Source organism: Oncorhynchus kisutch, linkage group LG4 (genome assembly GCF_002021735.2).
Source record: "Oncorhynchus kisutch isolate 150728-3 linkage group LG4, Okis_V2, whole genome shotgun sequence".
Lineage (NCBI taxonomy): Eukaryota > Metazoa > Chordata > Actinopteri > Salmoniformes > Salmonidae > Oncorhynchus > Oncorhynchus kisutch.
Window position 1 is genome coordinate 77,924,529 of NC_034177.2, and position 18,511 is coordinate 77,943,039.

The following is an 18,511-nucleotide window of genomic DNA, read 5'->3' on the forward strand; positions in this document are numbered from 1 at the left end:
TGAATTGACTATTTTAGCACCAGTTTGTCAAACGTCGGTTTGATGTTGATACAGCTAGGTGTAAATTGATTCACAGTTGGTTTTGGAAAGGTTTGATCAAGACTTTATGAACTCTTAATGAAGCCTTATATTTCTCTGTCCATTGTCTCCTGCAGGTAGAGAAGAAAAGAGAGGAGTTTTTTGATGCCTGGAACTCCTGTCTTCATCATGTGACCGGCCTGGCCTTAGCACACATACACAGAGGTGGGTAGACTACAGCCTACCCTGGTCCTGGAGAGTTACAGGTGGGTAGACAACAGTCTACCCTGGTATTGGAGAGTTACAGGTGGGTAGACTACAGCCTACCCTGGTCCTGGAGAGTTACAGGTGGGTAGACTACAGCCTACCCTGGTCCTGGTGAGTTACAGGTGGGTAGACTACAGCCTACCCTGGTCCTGGAGAGTTACAGGTGGGTAGACTACAGCCTACCCTGGTCCTGGAGAGTTACAGGTGGGTAGACTACAGCCTACCCTGGTCCTGGAGAGTTACAGGTGGGTAGACTACAGCCTACCCTGGTCCTGGAGAGTTACAGGTGGGTAGACTACAGCCTACCCTGGTATTGGAGAGTTACAGGTGGGTAGACTATAGTCTACCCTGGTCCTGGAGAGTTACAGGTGGGTAGACTACAGCCTACCCTGGTATTGGAGAGTTACAGGTGGGTTGACTACAGCCTACCCTGGTCCTGGAGAGTTACAGGTGGGTAGACTACAGCCTACCCTGGTCCTGGAGAGTTACAGGTGGGTAGACTACAGCCTACCCTGGTATTGGAGAGTTACAGGTGGGTAGACTACAGCCTACCCTGGTATTGGAGAGTTACAGGTGGGTAGACTACAGCCTACCCTGGTCCTGGAGAGTTACAGGTGGGTAGACTACAGCCTACCCTGGTCCTGGAGAGTTACAGGTGGGTAGACTACAGCCTACCCTGGTATTGGAGAGTTACAGGTGGGTAGACTACAGCCTACCCTGGTATTGGAGAGTTACAGGTGGGTAGACTACAGCCTACCCTGGTATTGGAGAGTTACAGGTGGGTTGACTACAGCCTACCCTGGTCTTGGAGAGTTACAGGTGGGTAGACTACAGCCTACCCTGGTCCTGGAGAGTTACAGGGTGTGCACTGAGCAGGCTTTTTCCTCCGGCCTAGCATTAGCATATGATTAATCTGTGCATCGAGACTAGTTGATTAGTTTAGATATTACTGCACTGTGGAAGCTAGAAACACAAGCATTTCGCTACACCGGCAATAACATCTGCTAAACATGTGTATGTGACAAATACGATTTGATTTGATTATCTGAATCATATGTGAATTTTTGTAACTCTCCTAGGCGTTAAGTAGATGAACGAATATAGTGGTCATTACGTATGAAAAGTAAGATATCAGAATCTGTTTTTTGTGTACTAAAACTGTGTGCATAAGTGTAGGGGTTTGTGTTTTGAACCAGTGGGACTATGTAAAGACACCACTGTCTCTTAAAGACCATAACCTTTCCCTTCTCTCACTTTCATCCCACACACACACACACACACACACACACACACACACACACACACACACACACACACAGGCACAAACAAACTCACACACACACACACACACACACACACAGGCACAAACAAACTCATAGGCACACACACCGGCACACACACACACACACACACAAACTCATAGGAACACACACACAAACTCATAGGCATGCACAAACTCACAGGCACACACACACACACACACACACAAGCAAACACAAACTCCCAGGCACACACAAACTGACAGGCACACACATCGGCACACACATCGGCACACACACACACACACACACACAAGCAGTCTTACAACCTTAACCAGCCGCAAGGTACTAAAGAGCACAAAGGTGTCTGATGTTTGAAAGCTAAGAGCGGTCTGGAGGCTGACTGATACATAGAGGCCCCCTCAGAGTGAAATGGTTTTGTTGTCATATTCCATTCCTTAGCAATATAATGCCTTTGCCCTACAGTTTTGACAGGACTTGAAAAAACGTTTCCTCAATTGCAGTGAAGTTGCATAGTAGTTGTCTCTTGGTGGTGCAGTAGCACATAACCCAGTGTGATGGCCTGATGTGATGGCCTAACCCTTGTGGGTTAGTGCTTATACCTAGTATCACTATGACTAGATGTCATGGTCCTCTAATACTGTTGTTGTAGTTGTAGGTCTCCCCACCACAATTGGCCGACCGACATATATTGATTCTGAACAGGGATTCAGTTCTATGTTATTTACACAAGATTCATATTCAGATACTTTTGTGGTTGCAACATTTGTTTTCCTCAACACTTTCTGAAGTGTGTTTATTGTTCATAAATTGTTAAGATTTATTTAGTCGAACATCACATTCTTTTTCATTATCTACTGACTATAATTCATTATGAGCATATGGTATCCTGTTTTGTATTACAAAGCAACGAACAGTAAAAGAGAACCCAATATTTCATTATGTTTCCATGAAATGTTGTTCTGTGTGACTGTCACTGCATTGAGGCTGAACAATAGTGACCCACTGCCTAGCTGGGTAATATTTTTGCTTAGCCTCACTGATTTTTTTGTTTGTTTCCATAGTAACACTGGAGCAGTTTGCTCTGGCCGTTCAAGAGTGCCCAGTCGAAGAAGACCACACCTTGCTAACGAAGGTATGTGTGAAACCAGTTTTCCACTCTTCTGTCTCTCACCGTTCAATAGGAAACCAGAAGCTCTGCTTTTGAGTCATCAGTTAGGTCCTATGGAAAGTTCTCAGAAACAACACTTTGAACACGTTTCATGAGTTCCCTACAAGGTAATAATGTGATAAGTCCTCATATGAACCTCCTGTATAGCCTAGTCACACCTGTCCTGTTCACATTTTGTGTTTTTACAAAGAATACAATTATAGAATGCAAAAGTCTTAATGTTCTTTTTCCCATAATTCTTACTTGTCCTCGTAAAAAACAGGTTGAGAAAACAGTACAATTCTCACTTAATACCCTATGCAGTAGAATTTTAATTTGTATACATTTTCTACATTACTGTACCATCAGTGTTTTCCCTAGGAATTTTTCAGTAGTGGTGTTAAGTGTAGCGAAGGGGAGTGCATTGCTACTAGCGTTAGTGCAAAGAAATGCTAGCTGTTTCCATAGACTTCCAGTCATTGAGCCTACAACTATCCATTTAAAAGCGCGTCTCGGCAGAAATACAGTACCAGTCAAAATATTGGACACACCTACACCTAAGGATTTTTCTTTATTTGTACTATTTTCTACAAATCTGTGAAATAACCCATATGGATTTATGTAGTAACCAAAAAAGTGTTATATATATTAGATTCTTCAAAATAGCCACACTTTGCCTTGATGATAGCTTTGCACACTATTGGCATTCTCTCAACCAGCTTCACCTGGAATGCTTTTCCAACAGTCTTGAAGGAGTTCCCACATATGCTGAGCACTTGTTGGCTGCTTTTCCACTCTGCGGTCCAACTCATCCCAAACCATCTCAATTGGGTTGATGTCGGGTGATTGTGGAAGCCAGGTCATCTGATGCAGCACTCCATCATGCTCCTTCTTGGTCAAATAGCCTTTACACAACCTGGAGGTGTGTTGGATCATTGTCGTATTGAAAAACAAATGATAGTCCCACTAAGCGCAAACCAAATGCAAAGAATGCTGTGGTAGCCATGCTAGTTAAGTGTACATTGAATTCTAAATAAATCACTGACAGTGTCACCAGCAAAGCATCCCCCACCATCACACCACCTCCTCCATACTTCACAATGGGAACTACACATGCAGAGATCATCAGTTTCACCTACTCTGCGCATCACAAAGACACGGCAGTGGAAACCAAAAATCTCAAATTTGGACTCATCAGACCAAAGGACATATTTCCACCGGTCTAATGTCCATTGCTCGTATTTCTTGCCCCAAGCAAGTCTCTTCTTCTAATTGGTGTCCTTTAGTAGTGGTTTCTTTGCAGAAATTTGACCATGAAGGCCTGGTTCACGCACTCTCCTCTGAACAGTTGATGCTGAGATGTCTGTTACTTGATCTCTGTAAAGCATTTATTTGGGTTGCAATTTCTGAGGCTGGTAACTCCAATGAACATATCTTCTGCAGCAGAGGTACAGTTGAAGTCGGAAGTTTACATACACTTAGGTTGGAGTCATTAAAACTCGTTTTTCAACCACTATACAAATTTCTTGTTAACAAACTATAGTTTTGGCAAGTCGATTAGGACCTCTACTTTGTGCATGACACAAGTAATTTTTTCAACAATTGTTTACATTTCAATTATATCACAATTCCAGTGGGTCAGAAGTTTACGTACACTAAGTTGACTGTGCCTTTAAACAGCTTGGAAAATTCCAGAATCAAATCAAAGTTTTTTTGTCACGTGCGACGAATGCAACAGGTGTAGACCTTACAGTAAAATGCTTACTTACAGGCTCTAAACAATAGTGCAAAAAAGGTATTAGGTGAGAAGAAGATGCCATGGCTTTAGAAGCTTCTGATAGGCTAATTGACATAATATGAGTCAATTGGAGGTGTACCTGTGAATGTATTTCAAGTCCAACCTTCAAATGCAGTGCCTCTTTGCTTGACATCATGGGAAAATCAAAATAATCAGCTAAGACCTCAGAAAAAAAAGTTGTAGACCTCCACAAGTCTGGTTCATCCTTGGTAGCAATTTCCAAATACCTGAAGATACCACATTCATCTGTACACAAGTATGGGACCACGCAGCCGTCATACTGCTCAGGAAGGAGACGCGTTCTGTCTCCTAGAGATGAACATACTGTGGTGCGAAAAGAGCACATCAATCCCAGAACGACAGCAAAGGACCTTGTGAAGATGCTGGAGGAAACAGGTACAAATGTATCTATATCCACAGTAAAATGAGTCCTATATTTACATAACCTGAAAGGCCACTCAGCAAGGATGAAGCCACTGCTCCAAAGCCACCATAAAAAAGCCAGACTACGGTTTGCAACTGCACATGGGGACAAAGATCGTACTTTTTGGAGAAATGTCCTCTGGTCTGATGAAACAAAAATAGAACTGTTTGGTCATAATGACCATCGTTATGTTTGGAGGAAAAAGGGGGAGGGGAGGCTTGCAAGCCGAAGAACACCATCCCAACCGTGAAGCACGGGGGTGGCAGCATCATGTTGTGAGGGTGCTTTGCTGCATGAAGGGCTGGTATACTTCACAAAATAGATGGCATCATGAGGGTGGAAAATTATGTGGCTATATTGAAGCAACAACTCAAGACATCAGTCAGGAAGTTAAAGCTTGGTCGCAAATGGGTCTTCCAAATGGACAATGACCCCAAGCATACTTCCAAAGTTGTGGCAAAATGGCTTAAGGACAACAAAGTCAAGGTATATAGAAAATGTGTGGGCAGAACAGAAAAAGTGTGTGTGAGCAAGGAGGCCTACAAACCTGACTCAGTTACACCAGCTCTGTCAGGAGGAATAGGCCAAAATTCACCCAACTTATTGTGGGAAGCTTGTGGAAGGCTACTCGAAACATTTGATCCAAGTTAAACAATTTAAAGGCAACGCTACCAAATACTAATTGAGTGTATGTAAACTTCTGACTCACTGGGAATGTGATGAAAGAAATAAAAGCTGAAATATATCAGTCTCTCTACTATAATTCTGACATTTCACATTCTTAAAATAAAGTGGTGATCTTAACTGACCTAAGACAGGGAATTTTTACTCTGATTAAATGTCAGGAATTGTGAAAAACTGAGTTTTTAAATGTATTTGGCTAAGGTGTATGTAAACCTCCCCGACTTCAACTGTAACTCTGGGTCTTACTTTCCTGTGGCGGTCCTCATGAGAGCCAGTTTCATCATAGCGCTTGATGGTTTTTATGACTACACTTGAAGACACCATCAAAGTTCTTGACATTTTCTGGATTGACTGACCTTCATGTCTTCTTCATGTCATTTCTCGTTGCTTATTTGAGCTGTTCGTGCCATTATATGGACTTGGTCTTTTACCAAATAGGGCTGTCTTCTGTATACCACCCATGCCTTGTCACAACACAACTGATTGGCTCAAATGCATTAGGAAGGAAAGAAATTCCACAAATGAACTTAACAAGGCACACCTGTTAATTGAAATGATTTCCAGTTTACTTTCTCATGAAGCTGGTTGAGAGAATGCCAAGAGTGTGCAAAGCTGTCATCAGGGCAAAGGGTGGCTACTTTGAAGAATCTCAAATATAAAATAGTTTTAGATTTGTTTAACACATTTTTGATTACGACATGATTCCATGTGTGTTATTTCATAGTTTTAATGTCTTCACTATTATTCTACAATGTAGAAAATAGTAAATATAAAGAAAAAAACATTTTTTTGCAGTGGTGGAAACAATTTAGTGGGCTATCGCTGCTAAATGTAATATAGGGAAGCACTGACCATCATGGAGTGGGAATAAGCTGTCCCTCTGCCACTTGTGTGGGTTCAGTTGCGATTCCCTTTCAGTGCCTTCAGAAATTAATCCTACCCCTTGACTTATTCCACATTTTGTTGTGTTACAGCCTGAATTTAAAATAGATTTAACGTTACAGACAATTGTGTAAACATTATTATTGCAGATGGAGTGAGTTCATGCAACTTATTATGTGACTTGTTAAGCACATTTTTACTCCTGAACTTATTTAGGCTTGTCATAACAAAGGGATTGAATACTTATTGACTCAAGACATTTCAGCTTTGCATTTGTAATTCATTTGTAAATATTTCTAAAAACATAATTCCACTTTAACATTATGGGGTATTGTGTGTAGGCTAGTGACACAAAAATGTAAATGTCATCCATTTTAAATTCAGGCTGTAACACAACTAAACGTGGAAAAAGTCAAGGGGTGTGAATACTTTTTGAAGGTACTGTATATTTGCATCAAGCATAGTGTCAGCTGCTCCTAGTATACAACCTACACAGCTATCTACCCATCCTGTATGTGGTTGATTACTTTGCTGCTTTGCCTTAGCCGGGCTGCCTTGAGTCCTGCATAGGCAGATAAGCCCCTTTCTGTGGGCACTATCAAGGTCTCTCCCCTGTACCTCTGTATCTCTGACTGTATGTTATGGGCTGCATTAAGGTCATACTTCATTTTAGGATGGAAAACACCCTCTACTGCTCTTAAAATATCATACGTTTTCAAGATGGTAAGTTTTTGTTTCATGGTTGCATGTGAACTATTCAAATAAACACACGTTTGGTTTCAGTGTTAGAACATTGTGTAGAACTGGCAGACAGTCAGTCAGGCGACAGTGTGTGGATGCAACATAGTAGCCTTATGTAAATGTCACATACTTGGAGTCAGAAGGGAGGCATCCTATGATTTCCTCTCGTTGGACAGACAGGTTGGGCATGGTGGATGACGTCTGTATACTCCTGATGCTCATGGTGCTTTCAAGACAACTTGGAACCTCCGAGTTGAAATATGCGAAGATTTTTTTCTCTCCATATAGCTTCCTATTGGTTGAATCTGATCATTTCGAGGGAAACTCTGAGCTCATCTTTCTACAATGAGTTTCCAAGTCGGACATTTCTGAGTTTCCAAGTTCCGAGTTGTCTTGAACGCGGCATTAGCTATTGAAGCAGAAGCTGACTGATGTCATACCTGCGGTCTGTTCAATGAGCCTAGTGTTGGAAATGTTCACATTCCAACACTGCTTAAGGGCAATTACATAGACTCAGATTTTTTATTATAAAATCTATACCAAACAAAAACCATTGATTTCAAAGTTTAACAAACCATAGAACTCTATGCACAATGACTACTTTTAACAATTTCCACTGAAATCTTTACAAACTTTTCATCTGCACAGTTTTTCCAGTAAATGTTTTAATTTGATTTACTGTGTAAATTATTGACTGTGCAGAGTTTTATGGCTTGTTAAACTGAAGTGAAATTCTGTTACCATGGAATTGCCCTTAAGCATCTCAGCATTGACAACAAGACTACTTGGAAAACACCAGTAATCCAAAATGCAAAATTGTTTTCTACAGTGAATTCATACACCATGCAGTAAGCAAAAACATTAAAGCGCATACAGAAACCAGAGCTGTGGTGATGGTGTGGTGATGACTCTGTTAACATAATAGGGATCAAACCTGAGCAGTGTTCGAACTGTGTGAGTAGACTAAAAATTGTCTCCATTGACTCATTCCACATTAAGTGGAATTAAATCGTTATGCTTCTAACAGGCCTAACAGTTTACTGCTTTCAAACGCCAACGGTCGCATCTGCTCGACCGATCGTGTGATTACCACAATAACATGGTTTGTGCTGTTCATATCACTCAACCCTTTTATTTTGGGTCAGACAGATATGGCCGTAATGTTGGGATACAATTGGCATGTCATCATGGTCCTTTTACACATTAGAGCATGACTGGGACTGAGGCTAATATTGTGCACCAATATGATGTAGCAAGGCTGTGTCCAGAAAGCCTGACTATAATCTGACCTCATAGAAACTTGGAGGTCATAATGTAGGTCCCATAGTAAGTACATACCCTATGTTAAACTACATGGTTAGCGCCTTACATAATACATACATTGAGCGCACAGCCATGCAATCTCCATAGAGAAACATTGACAATAGAATGGCCTTACTGAAGAGCTCAGGGACTTTCAAAGTGACACCGTCATAGGATGCCACCTTTCCAACAAGTCAGTTTGTCCAATTTCTGCTAGAGCTGCCCTGGTCAACTGTATGTGCTGTTATTGTGAAGTGGAAATGCCTAGGAGCAACAACGGCTCAGCCGCAAATTGATAGGCCACACAAAACCACAGAACTGGACCGCCGACTGCTGAAGCGCATAGCGTGTAAAAATAATCTATCCATGGTTGCAACACTCACTACTGAGTTCCAAACGGCCTCTGGAAGCAACATGAGCACAATAACTGTTTGTCAAGAGCTTCATGGAATGGGTTTCCATGGCAGAGCAACCGTACACCAGCCTAACGTCACCATGCACAATGCCAAGCGTCGGCTGGAGTGGTATAAACTCGCCGCCATTGGACACTGGAGCAGCGAAAACGCGTTCTCTGAAGTGATTAATCACGTTTCACCATCTGGCAGTTTGACAGACGAATCTGGGTTTGGCTGATGCCAGGAGAACACTACCTGCCGGAATGCTAGTGCCAACTGTAAAGTTTGGTGGAGGAGGAATAATTGTTTGGGGCTGTTTTTCATGGTTCGGGCTCGGCCCTTTAGTTCCAGTGAAGAGACATCTTAATGGTACAGCATACAATGACAATCTAGACAATTATTTGCTTTCAAGTTTGTGTCAACAGTTTGGGGAAGGCCCTTTCTTGTTTCAGCATGACAATTCCCCCGTGTATAAAGCGAGGTCCATACAGAGGTCCATGTATTGTCGAGATCGGTGTGTAAGAACTTCACTGGCCTGCACAGAGCCCTGACCTCAACCCCATCAAACACCTTTGGGATGAATTGGAATGCCATCTGCGAGCCAGGCCTAATTGCCCAACATCAGTGCCTGACCTCACTAATGCTTTTGTGGCTGAATGGAAGCAAGTCCCCGCAGCAATGTTCCAACATCTAGTGGAAAACCTTCCCAGAAGAGTTGAGGCTGTTATAGCAGAAAGGGGGGGGATCAACTCCATATTAATTCCCATGATTTTGAAATGAGATGTTCGACGAGCAGGTCCACGTACTTTTGGTTATGTAGTGTATATTGGCGGTCCTATTTGATTTGAATATGGCTCAAATGCAGTCTTCCTATGCCGTTCTTATAGTCAGTGCTGTTTTGTGGTTTTAGTCAGTTTCAGATTGCTCCAAGCAATGTTGCTTACAAGGTCAGACATCCAATCTGATGTCAAATAATCTCTGATGGCCCCACGATGCTCTAATACTTACCATGTAGACCTGCCTTTAAAGAGCATTTTGGGAGGACTGTTATCGATAAGAAACTTAATGACCTTGTGATGAGTTTCTGTCCAGCCCTTTTTGCCAGGTTACCAGTTTTGCATAATAGGAAGAGAGTGGGAACAGAGAGAGAGGCCCATGCTTCCGTGTGCTATTCACACAGCAATGTCAACACAATGTCATAATGGGCCAGACCTCATATTTGACGAGAGCTGCCACAAACACCCCTCGTCCTCATTTACCACAATAAATCACACACACACCGGGAAATTAGCATTCAGTCCACTCAAGAAAGAGAAAGTTGCCAATAATTAAAGATTACTGGTTACGAACCATATTTTATGGACCATGTAGTTCCTTGTGGAACTCGTAGTAGCAACGCAGATTTTTCGTCACTGATCATTTGGACAAATTACGATATCTGTGTTAATGTTAAAGATTTCTGGTTCACAATGTTTTACTGTCACTTTTGTCACATGCGAAAATAAAAAAATGTCAGAGTTATCTATTGGAATCTCGAAATGACTACGCAAGTTTTTGGTTAGCCTATTCATTATGGAGATGGTAGGCATCTATTTTGAAACCATTGCTTCGTGTATTGAACCAAATGGAATCATATGATGTAGCATCATTTGGAATCTGTGTCTGACTTTTTGTTTTTAGAAATAAAAATGTTTTCTTTTAACATTTTAAGCAGAAGCATGTAAGTGGCCGTAGGGAGCACCAATGTCTGACCAATTGTCTGACCTAGCGCCTGGAGACAAAAGTCAGACCCAGATTCCAAATGATGCTACATCATATGATTCTATTACTTTGTTCCACACGCATGGTTACAAAATTGTTATGAATTGCAACCACTCTAAACAGATATCATATCAATAGTATTTATTTAATTTGATAGATTGAGTTTGATGTCTACTGATTACCTCATCTTCACCCAGTAATGTTTTATGCCAGCTCTTACACTGGTTAGATTTACGTGTATATGTACTGAACTAACACCGTTTATCTGAGGATGTGCAATGTTTACACACATTTCTTGGTGAAGATTAGACTTCAATAACTCCCATGAATAATCCATTATAAATAGTTATAAATATGTTTCGATGCTTAAAAAAAGTGTGTTTTTATATACTGGAATGCTAATTTAATATGTTACTCTACTTATCAATAGTTTATTCATTACATTGTAAAGTGAAGCCAGTGATTTGAACCCAACATCTGAATACAAGGACGTGATATTTAAAACATCTGAGTTATGTTTAATGTGATGACACAGAGTTGGAAATCACCTTTTTTGAGGACTCAGTATACGTTACAATGGGAATAAGAAGGAAGTTCAATGGTGATTCTTAATTTAAGTTTTGGTCAACAGAAACTGTGAGTGAACAACACATCAGCTGTTTATCAGAGTATTTATCTTGTGGACACCTTCTTGATGTCTATCCAACGAAGCCTTAGGTGTTTCCACAATGTTGTTGATGCTCCCCTAAAATGTTGTTGCTAGGATGTTTTCCCCCATATTACTTAGCTTGTACAATTACACATTGAATCAACTCTCGTCAATATTTATTTTCAAAGGAATTACTCTAGGCTGTAGGGCAGTTCAAACTCTCCCTGATACAGCCTTTGTCTGTTGTATAAGCACAGAGAGCCTCAAGTGTCCCTGAAGCTTCTCTCCATGTGACTCGTTGTGCATCAATGAAACACTACATCTTATGCAACAAACAAATCAATCAATACAGCTTGTTGGACAGTACAGAACCAGCAACAGTGACACAGCTGTTCTCAAACAAAAGAGCTTTTACTGGGGTCCTTGAGTTTCATCCTGCTAAATGAGTATTACTGTTCCCCACCAAAACCATAGAGGAAAAAAAAACATTGCTCATTGCAGATACTGTGACTGCTTGTCCATTGTGCAGACCGTTAAACTACAACAATGCACAGTTAGGTTTTCACAATGCACCTGTCACAGTTCACCAGTTACAGGGCCTTCGATAAGTATTCAGACCCCTTAACCTTTTCCACATTTTGTTACATTACAGCCTTATTCAAAAATGGATTAAATAAAAAGAAATCCTCGACACACAGTACCGCATAATGGCAAAGCAAAAGCAGTTTTTTAGACATTTTTGCTAATTTAGTCCAAATAAAAAACTGAAATATCTTATTTACATAAGTATTCAGATCCTTGACCTCAGGTGCATCCTCGTCATTGATTATCCTTGTGATGTTTCTTCAACTTGATTGGAGTCCACCTGAGGTAAATTCAATTGGTTGGACATGATTTGTAAAGGCACACACCTGTCTATGTAAGGTCCCACAGCTGACAGTACATGTCAGAGCAAAACCCAAGCCATGAAGTTGAAAGAATTGTCCGTAGAGCTCCGAGACAGGATTGTGTCAAGGCACAGATCTGGGGAAGGGTACCAAAAAACGTCTGCAGCATTGTAGGTCCCCAAGAACACAGTGGCTTCCATCATTCTTAAATGGAAGAAGTTTGGAACAACCAACACTCCATCCTAGAGCTGGCCAAACTGAGCAATCGGGGAGAAGGGCCTTGGTCAGGGAGGTGACCAAGAGCACAATGGTCCCTCTGCCAGAGCTCCAGGGTTCCTGTGTGGAGATGGGAGAACCTTCCAGAAGGACAACCATCTCTGCAGCACTCCACCAAGCAGGTCTTTATGGTAGAGTGGCCAGACAGAAGCCACTCCTCAGTAAAAGGCAGATGACAGCCCGCTTGGAGTTTGCCAAAAGGCACCTAAAGACTCTCAGACCATGAGAAACAAGATTCTCTGGTCTGATGAAACCAAGACTGAACTCTTTGGCCTAAATGCCAAGCGTCACGTCTGGAGGAAACCTGGCACCATCTCTACGGTGAAGCATGGTGGTGGCAGCATCATGTTGTGTGGATGTTATTCAGAGGCAGGGCCTGGGAGACTAGTCAGGATCGAGGCAAAGATGAACGGAGCAAAGTACAGAGAGATCCTTGATGAAAACCTGCTCCAGAGTGCTCAGGACCTCAGACTGGGGCAAAGGTTCACCTTCCAACAGGACAACGACCCTAAACACACAGCCAAGACAACACAGAAGTGGCTTCGGGACAAGTCTCTGAATGTCCTTGAGTGGCCCAGCCAGAGCCCAGACTTGAACCCGATCTAACATCTCTGGAGAGACCTGAAAATATCTGTGCAGCAACGCTCCCCATCCGACCTGACAGAGCTTGAGAGGATCTGCAGAGAAGAATGGGAGAAACTCCCCAAATACAGGTGTGCCAAGCTTGTAGCGTCATACCCAAGAAGACTCGAGGCTGTAATTGCTGCTTCAACAAAGTACTGAGTGAAGAGTCTGAATACTATTTCAGTTATGGGGTATTGTGTATAGATTGATGAGGGGAAAAAATATTTAATACGTTTTAGAATAAGGCTGTAACGTAACAAAATGTGGAAAAAGTCACAGGGTCTGAATACTTTCCGAAGGCACTTGGCATACATCTCACTTAAGTATTGAAAGTGCAGTGTCACACATCTGATGTACGGATGTTGACATTGCTAGTGATATCAAATGCATTGTATTTCTCATACATAGCACATGCTGAGTCTCCTCTGTGTGGAGAGATATGCTTGACTTTTAATGATGGCAGTGGCACTGTGACATGACATTGGAAAAACAGCTGTTCATATCAACCCTTAATGGGAAACTCAATTAGGTTAGGGGGCTATGATTTCTTAATCCAGCCCTGCAGGTGCTCACATCTGTAGCATTATGGAAGTAGAGGGGACATTTGGGTCATAGCCTTGCCTGAAACTTGCAGAGAGTTTCCGTATAGGGGGGGGGGGGGGGGGTGTAGATTTTACAGTTCGCGTTAGTATCTTTCTCTTAACATCTCCCCCAGAACTTAATTGAGCATTGTACGCAATTATGCAAGATTTTAGTTCTGGGTTTCCGAGATGATGGACTGTGTAGTCATGTTCGGTTTCGACTACTCTCACGCAGTGGGCAACCCTTCACTAGCCGAACTGTGTGTACCAAGGAAATGAGCAAAGCTGCCGAAACGTGATAAACCTCCTGAACTGTGTTCTTTATTTAGAGGTCAATGGTCTTGTTTGGTTCTCAGTGGAGAGCTGTGTCCACCGTGTAGAGTTGAGGGGCTGCTATCTCTCTCTCTCTCTCTCTCTCTCTCTCTCTCTCTCCTGTCTCTCTCTCTCTCTTTCTCTGTCTATTTTCCACTCCTCTCTTTTGATCTTCTGTGGCGGTTTGCTGTCATCACCATCACCTCTGAAGAGACAAGATATTAGACCACCCGTTTCTGTTTTTCCATTTCCTTCATGGTCCTCAGAATACACATTACCAGCTCTGACCAGACAGGAACAAACATGTTATTCTAACACAATAACCGGATGCTTAGTCAGAAACGTGTGTGTGTGTGTGTGTGTGTGTGTGTGTGTGTGTGTGTGTGTGTGTGTGTGTGTGTGTGTGTGTGTGTGTGTGTGCATTAAGTTGGGGGCATCTGTGTTTAACTGATATAATGCAATAGTTGTATTACCTAGTTGCATTTCGCAATTGAAACATCAACTCTATTGTTAAATAAAATATCCCTTGTGTCTTCATTTGAACAACTGATGTGCACAACTTGTGTGTTACTATAGAGGATGTTCTCATCCACAGCCTTTTCGTTGTGCTAGCAGGTAGAACGTGACACATTTCACTATGACATATTTTTACCATTGCTTGATTGTCTGTCTTTGCTTCTCCTTAGTTCTGCCTCCTCCATGGCACTAGTCTGGTGTACCAGGAGAGAGCCTGGTATCTAGAGCATCACTACCTGACCCCCGCTACCAGCCGACAGATACGCACCCAGGTAAGATATCTGCCCTATAGAATAGACTGCATGCATATGTCTTCCTTCTATGTGTGTGTACCCACGTGGAGGGATAAACAGTGATTAGTCAGTGATTAGTCAGTTTCCCTGAAGTCTTGTTGTTGTACTGTCAGAGAACAACTGTGAAAAATGCTAACTTCAGATGGATAATTAGCAAGAACCCCACTTCCATAGCCCCTTGTATTCCCACTGTTATTCCAGTTGTTCACAGCTAGCTGTGATCAAACAGCAGTGTTTATGACGAGCGCTATCCCACCCTGCAGAGCACGTCGGAGCCGATAAGTAGGGGGAGTCGACACCACTGTGCTAGCATCTAACCAGCAGGTGCTCAGGCTATGTGTTTACACTGCCTCCAGAGGAACAAAATGGCTGCTGCTTGCTGTGTCAATACCCCTCATTACTGCCAGAGCGGCAACTGGGAACAGTCATATCTGAGACAGTTATTTAACATGGTCCTGGACTAGATCATTGGAACAGATGAAAATATCACTTGTAGACCCTGAACAAAGTTAGTGGGAAAAGTGTACAGATGTAGGACCTTAGTAGTTTGCTACATCAGGAAAATAATCCTGCCTCAACAGAAAATGTGAATTATTATGTGGATTAAAATGAATGGACCTTTTTGTAGAGGTTGATTTTCATAAGGGAAAATCCAGTTGATTTAACACATTTTAGAAGCCTTTTTAAACCTCAATACACTACAAGGAAGGTTCTCCTGCGATAGGGTCATCAAATGTGTTAGTAGAGAGAATTATATATATTTCACAATAGAAGTGGTAGGCTGTGTTCAGACATTTACACAGGCTTGGTTCCCACACTCCTTATGTCAGGTATTTATCTATATTTAACTTGTGTTGTTATGTAACGGGCCAATCTGCTGTAACTTCCATTTCCTGCATATCTAAGCCTCATATCCTCATCTCTCATAGGTGAGTTCCTCTGAAGGTGGAGTGAGAGTCACTGAAAAACAGAACAGATAAGAGTGACTGTCTTTGCTTATCACCACACAGGCAGCAGTATTAAACAGGCTATGCAAATGCCCTTGCCCACCGGTCCTGGCTAGAAGGGATACAGCTTTTGATGTCAAAAGTATAATTGTTTTGCATTTTACCTAACTGAAACCCTTTTGCTAACCTTAACCTTATTCTCCTAACCTGCTACTTTAATTCTCCTAACCTGCTGCGTAAGTTCTCCTAACCTTCGACGAAAAGAAAATCTGACAAAAGCTGTATCCCATCTAGTCAAAACCCTGCCTACCTCACTGTACTGTGTGAGCCTGGACAGAAACCGGCTCCTCCTGTACACTAGGCGAGGTGGGTGATGATCATCAGATTGATCTCTATGCACGCACCTACAGTTTATGTGTGCCAACACACCCACACACTGCTGCTTGCTGTTGCTGTTCTTGTCAGCTCAATATTGGAACTGTTCCTGACAGTCCCTGTATTTTGTTTTTGATACTGTGTAGTAACAGTCTGCTTGAGTCAGAGACTTTATGAGGGAGTTGTAAAAGCCTGGTGTTCTCTAATGTAGCCCTCTCTTCCTCTACTTCATAACAAGGATGTCTGTTGTTGTGAAACAATTGACTGTGAGATAGATAGTTTATTAGCATGGTGGCTCCACGTGGTCTTTCTTAGGGCTTACTAAAGAGAACAGTTGTAACATATAGATGTGGTTTTCTCAGCATGTGTCCAGCCCTTCCAGACACGTGGGGGTAATGGGGTTCACTGCATGGGAACCTGGGCTCTGCCAGGGGTGGACTGCTGTAGCTGTAAATAACTAGTCGTCAATAACCCCAAACACACGCACACACACACACACACACTCTTAACCTTATAGCCACTGCTCACTAGCTGACACAGACTATTAATGCTGACTCTCCCTCGGTCCCCCCATCAATGTGGAGATGGTGACCTTTCCTCTGGCTCCTCTTTCTCTCCCTGTTTGTTTAAACGTGGCGCTCCTCTTGCTTTCTCTAGTCTGGGCGCTGCGCTCCTTTCATCTTTGACAAGTAGGGTGAGAAGGGGGGAATGAGACTTCAGAGAGAGCGAGAGAGAGAGTGAGTGAGGAAGGATATCTGATCAACAGAGAGACAGGTTGACACCCTTCAGTACCTTTTATAGGGGGGGGGGGGCTCTTTAGAAAGGTGCAGAGTGCAATTACACGTCAAACATGCCCAAGCATCATTTAGTGCCTAATAGACCACAGATAAGATGGGGTTATGCAAATAAAAGACTGAAGAGTTGGTTAAATTGAACACTTTATCACAGGCCTGGTCTCTGTTTTTTCATCAGTAGGTTACTTTTTTAGGACTAAATGATATCCAAGTTGTATTGCAGTATTTCACAGTCTATAAACTTCCCATGTCCTGGAGGGGAAGAAAATAGCACAAATGTATGGTAACAAATACCAGATGGACAGATACATACTTCGTTTTTTGAATGCACAGTAGATTGCCTTGTAGTCGACATAATGGAGTCAAATGTGCTAGTGCTTTTCTGCATAAGAGCCACTAGGTGGCAGGCATTACAATGGGTCTTGAACAAGGTGTGAATCTGAGGGAACAATCACTGTTCATGAAATGAAGATTCTCCACACAACTAGAGACCTCTATGAACAGTGACATGATACTAGATTAACTACGTGAAAGCAGAATTGAGGATCTACATTTAGTCAGGCCTATGATGGGCTAATATTTTGGATTTTTTAACAATTATGCTTGCTGTTGCCTCACTTCACAAACTGAATTGCTTACTAAGTGTTGAGCTGAAAAATGTTCAATAAATGAATTACAGCATATAAGGGGAAAAATAAGATGTTTCTAGTCTTAAGAAATATACCCATCATTGTGTTCTCTTTGTTCACACTGTCTCAGTGATTTGTGGGGTTGGCGTGCATTACTCACCCTTTCCACCACATTGGTTTGAATGGGTTTCTGAATGATCCACAGGCAATTCTTCTCCCACACCCCTATCCCATAAGGCTGTTTACGTTTACCCTCCTACTGATTGGGAACAATGACATCATAGGCCCTCCTGAGATTATGATTAGTATGACTGTCCGCATACCAGCAATAGAAAACTGGTCGGCCAATGAGGGAGGCTGCCTGCACCTGTGACATTAGTCAATTGCTAATCTCAATGTTTATTGCTATAATTAGGTTTGCCTATAGCTGTGTAGTTACCTTCCTGTTTAGTTGCACAGTGAACACAGATAGCTCAGATTGGGTGTTGGTTCCAGCATTTTCCTAGAACAAGAGATTTTGAATATCAAAGCAAGAAAGTCTGTCGTCACTAGTTACCACAGCCACAAAGTCACAAAGCCTGCCTATTTCTACAATGTCTCTTCTTAAAAGGAGATGTTCTACCTAACCATAGCCATAAACCTGACCTTAACCCCACTGCTAACCTTATGCCTAAACTTAACCTTAAATTAAGGCCATTTTCCCCCCTCTCATACCTTTTTATGATATGCGGCTGTGGTAACTAGTGGAAACCAAGAAAGTCAGACACGTTGTTTTAGCAGTTACAGTTATGAAGACTAAGTCATTCTGCACTATAATGTCCCATTGTTATCTTTTACAAACTCTCATAACGCCCCCAATCATGCAAGTACACTTTGTTGATAGGCAATTGAATCTGTTGAAAGTCTGAACTCTAAAGACAATGGGC

The 18,511-nt window shown here is 42.1% G+C and overlaps 1 protein-coding gene across 1 annotated transcript in view; it reads left to right on the forward strand.

Annotated features, from left to right (window-relative positions):
- The window catches only part of acoxl (acyl-CoA oxidase-like), a 44,288-nt gene that overhangs the window by 23,860 nt on the left and 1,917 nt on the right, over positions 1–18,511 (forward strand). Inside the window, exons 16-18 of the mRNA XM_031823698.1 lie at positions 156–243; positions 2,630–2,700; positions 14,718–14,819. Of these exons, the coding sequence (XP_031679558.1) occupies positions 156–243; positions 2,630–2,700; positions 14,718–14,819 (261 nt within the window). The remainder of the gene's footprint in view (positions 1–155; positions 244–2,629; positions 2,701–14,717; positions 14,820–18,511) is intronic.